This window comes from Prinia subflava, chromosome 3 (assembly GCF_021018805.1).
Source record: "Prinia subflava isolate CZ2003 ecotype Zambia chromosome 3, Cam_Psub_1.2, whole genome shotgun sequence".
NCBI lineage: Eukaryota > Metazoa > Chordata > Aves > Passeriformes > Cisticolidae > Prinia > Prinia subflava.
The window spans coordinates 105,561,427-105,572,589 of record NC_086249.1 but is presented as its reverse complement, the minus strand read 5'-3'; the positions used below and the strand labels follow the sequence as shown (position 1 = coordinate 105,572,589).

Here is an 11,163-nt window from a genome sequence, read left to right as displayed (position 1 = left end):
TCTGGAGCCCTTCCTCATTTTTTTTGGCACGCGTCGCTTCGTGCCGCGGCTACAAAAGGAGCACGAGGGCTGCAGCAACACGTCCTTGCATGTGGGGGAGAGGAAATGATGTGCCTGGGAGGAACTGCCTGGAGACAGAAGTGTCTTCAAAGGCCACAGAACAAGCAGAGGTGTTGACAGGGGCAGGGGAGGACCCAGAGCTGTGTTTACCGAGGAGCAGATGGGTGTCATCCACACACGGGACAGGCAGGGGAATTCAGCTCCTCCAAAGCCTGTTGCTCTCCCAGCTGAGCAAACCAAACTGTATTTGCTCAGAACATATTAGGAGTTAGAAAAAGCTGGTTTCAGGCTTGGTTCTGGCTTCCATAGAAGGGGATGGATCTTGAGATGTAACAGTCAGAGCAGACAGCATGAAAGCCGTGGGAAGGAGCAGCTCAAAATCCCTTTCTGGACACCTGACACAACATAAACCACCCAGGAGTTCATTCACTGAGGTCACAGGAAGGAGAAGACAGTCCCTTCCCTCCAAAGGGAGCTGCTCACTCTGATTTTTGTGGTGCATTCGTTGCCAGGGGGATTAAGAAGACTTTGAAGACCTCAAGGGACCAGAACTGCTCAGTGGGGCAAGCTCTGCCTCCGTGTGTCCTGTCACCTGCACAGCACACCTGGAGCACCCAGGCTGGTTGAGGGATTGGTTTGATATTACAGAAATAAAACAGCTGAGTTCGTTTCCAGAGCCAAGCTTTTCCAAATTTTGGGATGTCCTAGGATCTGTCAATGATGGGTTTTTTGTCACCAGCTCCCAAGTGAGGCTGAGCCTTTGGGCAGATGAAGCCCTGGCTGGGGTTTGGGGTGCCTTGGTTGGGTTTGCACGGGCTGTGTCTGCTCCCCAAAGGAGCAGGGTGCAGCTGCCACCCTGGTTTTCAGTGCACTGAAGTCAGAGGGAGAATTGAAACCTGAGCAAGATCTTCCAGCAGCATTTTGTGATCCCTGTTGGCTTCAGTGAGGGTGTGGGATGAGCACACACTGCAGAGGAGAAACACAAGCATCCATTCAAAGGCAGTTTAATGTTGTTGTCCTTCAGAAGAATCCGAGCCCTCAGCTCTCTCAAGCAGAGCAGCCTCTGTGGGGTCCACTGTGCTGGTTAGAGGCAGGGAATGAGTACAGAACATGCACAATAGTCACAGAATTTTTTTAAAAAATCAAAAAGTACATTATCTGCAATCCCACAATGACAGGTGTTGTTGGAGACCCCCTGTCCATTTCTGTGGACACTCCTGTGTTATCCCTGGTGCTGTGCATCCTCACCAGTGGTGAAGTTCAGACCAGGAACATCCTTTTGAAGGCCATGTCCTGACCATCCTGGCTCAGTTCATGAAGAGGTTTAGGACATTTAAACTGGATTCCTTCCATCTAAACTGGAGGACAACCTCCAAGGACACTCCAGCTTTGACAAACGTTTCAGTCCACAGGCCTAGGCTAGAGCTGGTCCTGGGTAAAACTCCTGGAATTAAAATGTGCAGCTGCATCTGCTGCTGCAGGAGTAGATCCTCAGCAGGGACAATTTTACTGCCACTCACCTGCTCAGGGCCTGTGTCCCTTGCTAATGTGGGCATTCCTTCCTGTCCTGCCTTTTTTAGGCAAAGAAAGCCCAGGACATCACAATCCCCCCAACAACCCTGGGTAAACAAGCCACAGTTTGGCTGAGTGGCACATTGTACTTTAAGGATTTTTTTTCCTCAACTAAATAAAAAATAATCCATTTGAAACATGAGTTTTGACCTTTTGAGCCTGATCTCTGCATTTGATTCTTTAACATCTGCAGAGATGCTGCTGTTTTGAATTCGTTCCATTCTTCTGCTTCTGGGATTTTTTTCCTCTGGAAGTCTTGCCTCAGCTTTCCTCCCCCTGTGGTCTTCACACCTCCTTGTCTTTCCACGTTCTCAGCTGGAATAAGCTCCTGCTTTTTTCTCCTGTTAGGCACCAGCCTGGATTTATTCCCAGGCCATGATCACACGTGGCCCAACACACCTTCCACACTGGTAGCTTTGCAAAAGCAAATGAAAATGTGTCAGCAGCCCACAAGAGAGGTTTGATTGTTTCATGAGCAGCAGTTCCTCGAGTGGAACTTTGTGCAAAGGATCCTGCATGGCAGTGGCAAAAGCCCAAGGTGGAAATCAGTAAAAGAGCTCTTTTTCCTGCCTGGGTGTACCAGGGCAAAGCTGCACCTTGCTTTGGCTGTGCTGAAAGGGTTTCTTTTCTTGTAAAGGTGAGGTTTCTCCTTCCAAAACCAACATTTCGCCCCGCAGCTTGCAGGCACTGATTTGTTGGCACAATCAAATGTTGGGTTAATGAAACCGAATATTCCTAGAGATTTTGTTTATTGCAGGGTTGTTTTTTTTTTCCCTTTCCCAGGGTCACGGAATTAACTGGATATGAACCCCAGGATCTGATAGAGAAAACCCTCTACCACCACGTCCACGGCTGTGACGTTTTCCACCTGCGATACGCTCACCACCTGTGTGAGTGCCTGGGCTGGGGCACAGGGGGGGCCTGGGGAGCTGAGAGAGCCCAGGGGAGGCTCCAGGATGAGCAGAGGGCTGGAGCAGCTCTGCTGGCAGGAAAGGCTGGCACAGCTGGCATTGCTCAGCCTGGGCAGGAGAAGCTCTGGGCTGAGCTCAGGGTGGCCTTGCAGGGCCTGAAGGAGCCCCAGGAAAGATGCAGAGAGACAATTGCCAAGGGCTGCAGGGACAGGAGCCAGGGAATGGCTCCCAGTGCCAGAGGGCAGGGCTGGATGGGCTCTTGGGAATCAGGAATTGTTCCCTGGCAGGGTGGGCAGGCCCTGGCACAGGGTGCCCAGAGCAGCTGTGGCTGCCCCTGCATCCCTGGCAGTGCCCAAGGCCAGGCTGGACACTGGGGCTGGAGCAGCCTGGGACAGTGGGAGGTGTCCCTGCCATGGCAGGGGTGGCACTGGGATCATCTTTAAGGTCCCTTCCCACCCAACCCATTCTGTGATTCTATGAAATGCACTGAGTACAGTGAGAATTTTTGCAGACAACAAGCGTCATGCTGGAAAGCAGAAAAAATCCTTTCCAAATCTTGGCCGGAGACAGATTTTCAAAAGTTCTTGGCTATCACTTAAGGAAACCATTCATTGTGTAAATAAGCTGGATGCTCAACATGCTGGGCTTCTGAAAATTAAAAAAAAAGCCAACACCAAAATCTACTTATCTGGCCAGTTTTATCTTTAGGGGATCCAGGCTATTTTGAATATTTGGCAGTGATTCTGGATGGTGATTTCTTGAAGGAAAAGAAAACCAAAAAAAGCAAGTAAATGAGAGAGGAAAATCTGAACTTCGCTAGCCTCTGCTGTTAAAACAAAAACTGTGCAGCAGCCCTGCATTCCTCTGAAATATGTTAGTAATAACCATCCTGTGTTTGAAGGGAATGCAATCCCAAAAACTCCTTGGAGGGACATTCATTAGTAGCATGTGGATGAGGTTCGGAGAACGGACTGTCACGGAAAAAAAATGACACATTTAATAATTTCCCATCTTCTAACAGAGTCACTAATCATATCTTCAAACATCTGGATCTGGGAAGGAGTTCATTCAGTAGCACATTAATTTGAAAAGCAAATTGAGGGAATGGCTGAACTCTGGATTTGGCTCCGTTTGCCGCAACCCATACGAGGCAAAGATGACATCCAAAAACCAATGTCAGGGAATTTTTTTTCCAGATTGCTCCTGTAGGCTGGAAGCAGCCAGAGTCAAATCCTTCTTTTAGGCTTCCTTCTTCTCTAAATGTGTGCTGCTCATGAGGATCTGGAAAATCAAGGAGGCTGTAGCTGTGTTTGGCAAGTCCAAGCTGAAATTCCAGGTGCTGAATTCCACCCGTGGTGGGGTGTGCTACACCTGGGAAAGCAAAAGCTGATCTTTACAGAGAGTTCAGATTTACCAAAACACTCTGGGCAGCTGAGAACTGCAAAAAAGAAAGATTTTTTTCGACCAGGGCACATGGAATGTCCTGTCAGGGACACTCTCTCTGTAGTGGGGACATCTGCATGTGGATGTGACTGTTGACCTGTTCAGAATAAACTCAGAATTTCCACCAGGCTGTTTGAAACACCTTCAGCAACCAGCACAGCCACAGTCACCTCTGGAAAACAGTTTTCCTCTTCAGAGCAGCAGGATGGATAATTCTGTGGCTGCCAGTTTGATCCATGTACGACAGGAGTTTTAAATGAAGAGACAAATCATGTTCACTGAATTACCCACCACATCCTTCCACGAGGAAAAAAAAACCCTCAGCTAAATAGGATACCAAGAGCAGTCCTGTAGATTAAAGATAAATTACTGTAAACTTTAAAACCAGAAGAAAAATGCGAGCCATGCAGAGGAATTTATGAAAGCAGATAAATCCCAAGAAGCACAAAATAATGAGTAATGCTTGGGCAGCAGTGGGAAGAGTGCAGGGTCATGGTTGGAATACCAAGTAATGGGAATTATTAAACCAGATGTAAAGTGCACAGAGTCCCTCTGGGGAGCACTGTGAGAGCTCCCCCAGCATCCATCAGCAAATGTCTCAGGAACACGAGCAGTGAGAGGCTGGCAGGTTTGCTGTACCATTCTATAAAGCAATCTGATGATGAAGTGTCACCTGATGCAGAAATCCAAAGAGAAACATCTTACACCTAATAAGGGTATTAAGGGTGGGGGGAAAAATACAAGCAACCCTAAACTAGGATAACCATTTGCTTTTTTTGAGAGGGAAAAAAAAATCCCAAGCTGAAGACCTGAAGGAGCTGAACTCAGAGTGAGGCAGCACAGAGAATAAAACAAAGGAAACAGTGAGGGGAACAAGTTAGGGGGGCTAGAACAGGAACATGGAGCTAGGAGGGAAATGTAGATGTGGATATTTGCCTCAGGTGTGCTGGCAGCAAAGAGAGTTTCCTGCTTGAAACATTTGATTGGCTTCCAGCTCCAGGAAAATCCTTGTGGCGTTTGAAGCCGTGTTATTTATTTCTGGAGCCCCTTTCATGCACAGTGTTTGCCCTGAAATGTGGCCACACAAACAAGGGGGCCCTGCCCAAGGATCCTGCATTCTAAAGGACAGGACAGAGTTCCAGCACAGACAAAATATCCTGGTGCCCTCAGAGAAATCCCTTCATTTGTACCGTTGGCAGGGGCATTTTGGGCATCCCACGTGTTGCAACATCCCTGCTCTTCCCATGGGAACCTGAACAGGATTCAGGTCTCTGTGCCTGGTGGCCCCACCAAACCCTTCTCTTGTTCCCTGGAAGTCACCCTAGGGACTTTATAGGGTTCTTTTATTTATAGGGTTATTTTATAGGAAAGCACAGTTCCAGCATCTCTGCTGTGGGGTCTGCCTCACCTTTGCCAGCCCTCAAACCTTCTGGCAGAGCAGCACCAGATTTTAAGAGGTCAAAAGAGAAGAAAAAAGAATCTGCTGGGCACCATGCCTTGCCAGCCGGGCCAGGGCAGCTAAAACAGGATCTGCTGCCAGTGTGGAACCAAGAAATCCAATTTCTTGGAGTGGTATCCCTCAGTGGAGGCTGGGAACTCCCAGCCACACACCCGGGAGCCTGGTGGAGCCTTTTAAATCAGCCCAGAGCCTTTTCCAGCTTTTCTGAGAAACCAGGAGCGAGCCACAGCCCTGGAACACCCAGGGGCACAGGGCACATCCAGGGCTAAAGCCACGGAATCCTCCCCCTGGGCTGCAGCAGGGGCCACCAAGGAGCCTGAGCCTGCACACATTGTCTGCGTGGTGGATTTGCCTCACTGCCATTCCTGAGGTTTCCTTTTCAGCATCAAACAGAGGCCAGAGCCAGATGGAAGCTGAGCTCACTCCCTGCCTCAGTTACTGTCCCTCAGCCAAGGTCAGGCTTCCCCCAGATTGCCAAAAAAGCAGGAGACACCGAGTCCTCCCCCATCCCCAGAGAAACACTGGGTAATCCTTATAATTAAGAAGGAAAGCTGAACACTGCGGCCCTCAGTGGTTTTCACATCTTTTCAAACACTGTCTGAACTGCAGAGCTAAAACAGGGATTTAAAAACAAATCAGTGAGGGAGGAGGAAAGCCAAAACTAGTCCCAAAGCACACGGAAGAAGTTTGTTATAGTTAGTGATCCATGACAGCATTAATTTCTCTTTTGGAAGACTGAGTGTAGCAAAGCATTTGGAACTCAAGGAAAATGTGCTCATTAAACCAGCACAAAGAGCTAGTTCTGAAAAGCCCAGACCACATCCCAAAAATTACCTGTTACATGGCCTGTGCTAAAATGTAAAGATCATTTCCTGGAATGGGGCCATTTGGATTTTAGAGTAAATCATCAAATCATAAAATCACAGAATGGTTTGGGTTGGAAGGGATCACCTCATTCCACCCCCTCCATGGGCAGGGACACCTTCCACTATCCCAGGTTGCTCCAAGCCCTGTCCAGCCTGGTCTTGGGCACTACCAGGGATGGGGCAGCACAACTACAGAGCACCATCTACAATTATAGAACACTAAGAAATAGTAAACCCATAGCATAGAGAATCATTAATATTTTTAGAACAGAACTTTGAGTAGCCACTCCAAGACTTTCAACTTGCTGTGATAAATTGCACTTAAAAATACAAATGTCTTTATATTTTCTTGGTTTATATTATAGATTACATATATATTACATTATATAGATCACATTACATATATATATATACATTATATATTATATATAAACACACTCATGATGTTTTTATGACCCAGTGACCTGCATCCCACAAAGAGTTCCATGTAGAAATGTGGGAGTGGAAAGAACCCCAGCAAGAATGAGGCAAAAAGCTGATTTCTAGGAGAGACTGGAAACCCCAAAGAGCAGTGCCTTGGTGATGTGGAGGGTGGGGTTTTGAATATCCTGCAGGATGATGGAATCATGGAATGTCCTGAACTGTGAGGGACCCACAGGATCATGGAGCTCAGCTCCTGTCCCTGCCCAGACCCCCCAACAATCCCACCCTGGCATCCCAAAGGCTCCTGGAACTGTGGCAGCCTCGGGGCCGTGCCCATTCCCTGGGGAGCCTGGGCAGTGCCAGCACCTCTGGGGAAGAGCCTTGCCCTAAAATCCAACCCCAATCCCTGCTGGGCCAGCTGCAGGCGCTCCCTGCTGCTGTCCCTGTCCCAGAGCAGGGATCAGAGCTGCAGAGAGTTTTAGGTGTTCATTTTGTTGCCTTCTGAGCACACAGGCACCTCTCCCTAAAATGGAAGAATTGCCGCTTCCAGAAAGACCTGCCAATTTTGTAAGAGCCTGATTTTCTTTGGGAGATAAACTGGATTTGAAGGGAAGTTTAAATATGTTGGGATGTGCAGTGGGTAGCAGAGGAAGCAGCTCGGAGGGGTGGCCCACATGCTCCAGACTTTGGGGAGACCTCACTGAATCTTCCAGTACCACAAGGAAAGGGATGAAAAGGAGGGAGAGGGACTTTTTATACAGGCAAAAAAATGACAGGACAAGGGGAATGGTTTTAAACTGACAGAGAGCTGGTTTAGATTCCATTTCTTAGTCATATTTATGTACAGGAATTTCTGCCATTGCCCACTGTTTTTGAACACAATTTGTGCAGCAGGCTCAGTCCATGATTCCTTAATTTCCAATAAATAGATATTTAGGAGAGTAAGAGGATGGAGTTTCCCAGAGGAATGATCCAAGGCCACACAAGAGAAGAACCAGCTTCAAAGGCTGGGCATTATCTTGTAGTGAATCCTGAGATAAAGGCCTGGCATTGAACCAGAAATATTTGTGGCTGGATTAAATATTTAGAGATGCTGCACAACTCCTGTTACAGCACAAACTCCTGCCAAAACATCCTTGTTCACAGAGGATCCAAAATAGCTCAGGGAGGATTACATGGCTGGTGAATTTATCAGATATCTGATTCCCCTCTCTGCCCTTGTCTTTGTTTGGGTGCTTCATAACAAAAGAGTTTTTTTTAATTTTGCACTTTTAAATCAACCTTCATGATTACAGAGATTAAAAACCATCACAGAATAAAATACATAGTGAAACACATGATCATCTGTCAAGCCATGAGACAAGTGCTTCCAAATAATCTAGAAAAAAACCCTCAGGATCACAGAATGTTGCATTTCACACGCAACAGGATCCTCAGGGCTGGAAGAGACCTTCAGGATGATGCAGTCCTCACCCCAAACCCTGTCCCCAAGGGCCACCTCCAGACTCCTCCTGAGCACTCCCACAGACAGTGACTGCAAACCTCCCTGGGCAGCTCAGCCCAAGGCCTGACCACTCTGCCAGGGAAATTTCCTTTCCCAATCTCCAGGCTGAGCCTCCCCTGGTGCAATTTGAGGCCATTTCCTCTCCTTCTTTCAAAAGAATTGCGTCCAGTTCAAAATACTTTTGCTGCCTTGACAAATTTTTGTTTCGCAGCTAAAAATTTTAAAGCAGTGTTTGTGAAGAATGTGACCCCAGGTAACCCAGAGAAGAAGGAAGACAAAGCTTAGGAGACTTCAAAATTTTTATAAATAATAATGTGATGTTATGAATCTATGGAAAGGGGCAGGATAGATAATTTTGCAGGGGGTTATTTAAAGTTTATTGGGAGGAAGAGGAAGGAGGCTGTGAGGACATAGGTTGGACTCAATAATCTCAAAGGTCTTTTCCAGCCTCATTAATGGTGGAGTCACCACCCCTGGATGTGTTTAAGGAAAGCCTGGATGTGGCACTTGGTGCTGGGGTTTAGTTGAGGTGTTGGGGCTGGGTTGGACTCAATGATCTTGGAGGTCTCTTCCATCCCAGTGACTCTGTGAATTCTGTGAATTCTGTGAATTCTGTGATTTCTGTGATTCCACGAGGGAGAAAAGCTCTTCCCTTGCCAACAAACCTCTCCAGGAAGTGGTGGTGAGTCCGAAAAACTGTGGATTTTTTTTTTTTTTTAATTTTTCTTTTTCCATGTGTTCACAGTGCTGGTGAAAGGCCAAGTGACCACCAAGTACTACCGGCTGCTGTCCAAGCAGGGAGGCTGGGTGTGGGTGCAGAGCTACGCCACCATCGTGCACAACAGCCGTTCGTCACGGCCTCACTGCATAGTGAGTGTCAATTATGTCCTTACGTAAGTCCAAATACTTTGTACCATTACCTGTTACCACTGATTGACTCATTAATGATTAAATCTGGCAGGTTTCCCTTGCCTGTGTGTCTCTGTGTCGTGTTGCAGCTTTCTCTGTGTGATGCCGTCTCTTTGGCTGAGAGAAAACATTGTTGTGTTAATTATTATCTTTATTATGGAAATGTTCATCTTGTCCAGGGAAGGGTAATGGAGTTGGGGAAGGATCTGGAAAACATCTCGTGAGGGAGCTGGGAAGGGCTGGAGAATTCCTGAGGGAGCTGGGAAGGGGCTGAGCCTGGAGAAAAGGAGGCTCAGGGGGACCTCACTGCTCTGCACAAGTCCCTGACAGGAGGGGCAGTGAGGTGGGTCGGGCTCTGCTGCCTCTTCCCAAGGGAAAGGAGGAGAGGAAATGGCCTTAATTTAGTTAGGACAGGTTCAGACTGGAGATTAGAAGGGTTTTTTTCCTTTGAGAGACTGGTCAGGCCTTGGGCTGAGCTGCCCAGGGAGGTTTGCAGTCACTGTCTGTGGGAGTGCTCAGGAGGAGTCTGGAGGTGGCCCTTGGGGACAGGGTTTGGGGGATGCTGGTGGGGCTGGGTGCTGCTGGGACTGGGTGAGCTGGAAGATCTCTTCCAAAGTTGAGTATCCTGTGATTTTTTTGATCAAAACCAGCCTTGCAGCTTGTGTGGTTCAGTCACAAGCACACGCTGCTGACAGGGGAGGGACGCTGCTCCTTTCCTTTTCTCAGGGCTGATTGTGAGAACCAGGGCAGAGACCAATTCCTGAGTGAGCAGGAGACAGACTGATTGATCTCTGTCCTTCCATGATTCCAAACCACAGGGAGCCAGGGATGGCTGAGGGAAGATGATACAGCTCAGGCTCAGAGAGACCCTCACTCTGAGACACTTCATCCAAAGGTGGTTATGTGATTCCCAGTGGGATTTTTAATAGACTTGCGTGGGAATGAGGTCACCCCATAAGATTTTCTGCCTCCTGACATCCCCAGACTCAGTGAAAATCTTGGAAGAGTGAAAATTCAAGCCTTTGAATGAACACTAGTATGTATTTTTACAGGATTTTTCTGTGTTTTTCATTTACTGGGCTGTTCTTTTGCAGAGATATTGAGTACAAGGAACTTCAGTTGTCACTGGACCAGGTTACCATTTCCAAATCTCAGTTTTCATGCAGAAACTCAGTACCTACCTCGCAGGAAACAAGGAAAATAGTAAAACCCAAAAGTAATAAAATGAAGGCAAAGCTCAGAACAACGCCTTACCCACCACAGGTAAATTTTCCAGCAATATTTACTGACCAGTTGTTCTCACAGAGTGCTTGGGACAGCGTAGAGATAATCCAGGAGTGAATTTACAATAAAACAGACTATAGAGCTTTCTACCCCAGGAAAGCCCTCATAAATCAGGATAAAATTAGACCCTTTTTTTCCTTGGGGTGGAAAGTACAGGTTGCACTAAGCAGCTCTGGCAGGTGATGTAAAACCTTTGGGATATGGAGTGTGTGAAGCACTTAAACCCTGATGTCCTTTCTTCACAAAAAGAAGAAAATCCTGTGCTTGGAATTCTGTGAAAAATTGTGCTGGTGAGAAGTGTGTGTCATTTACTGTTGGTGTGTGGAGTTCTTGATGTCAGGAGGAAATTCTTCCTGGGAAGGGAGCTCAGGCTTTGGAAAGAGCTGCCCAGGGAGCTTTGGAGTGCCCATCCCTGCAGGTGTCACCTGGAGGTGGCCCTGAGTGCTCTGGGCTGGGGACAAGGTGGGCCTGGGGCACAGCTGGCACTGCCTGGGCTGGGAGGGCTTTGCCAGCCTTAATCCTGGGATTCTGTAAAACTGAACTGCCAAAATTATCAAACCAAAGCAGGAATTTTGTTCCCATGTGAAGGCAAAGTTGTGAAGAGAGGAACTTCAAGGGACGGAACTGCACCGCTCAGTCCGTCCCTTGAGCCAGCGAGGCCCAGCTCTGGGTGCCTGTCTGACATGTTCTGTGCTTTCCTTTGGAAATTCCTCCTTTAACTCTCTTCCCCTG

General features: G+C 47.6%; 1 protein-coding gene across 1 annotated transcript in view; it reads left to right on the top strand.

Moving 5' to 3' along the window:
* The window catches only part of SIM2 (SIM bHLH transcription factor 2), a 58,908-nt gene that overhangs the window by 37,240 nt on the left and 10,505 nt on the right, over positions 1-11,163 (top strand). Inside the window, exons 7-9 of the mRNA XM_063393217.1 lie at positions 2,416-2,522; positions 8,984-9,131; positions 10,242-10,410. Of these exons, the coding sequence (XP_063249287.1) occupies positions 2,416-2,522; positions 8,984-9,131; positions 10,242-10,410 (424 nt within the window). The remainder of the gene's footprint in view (positions 1-2,415; positions 2,523-8,983; positions 9,132-10,241; positions 10,411-11,163) is intronic.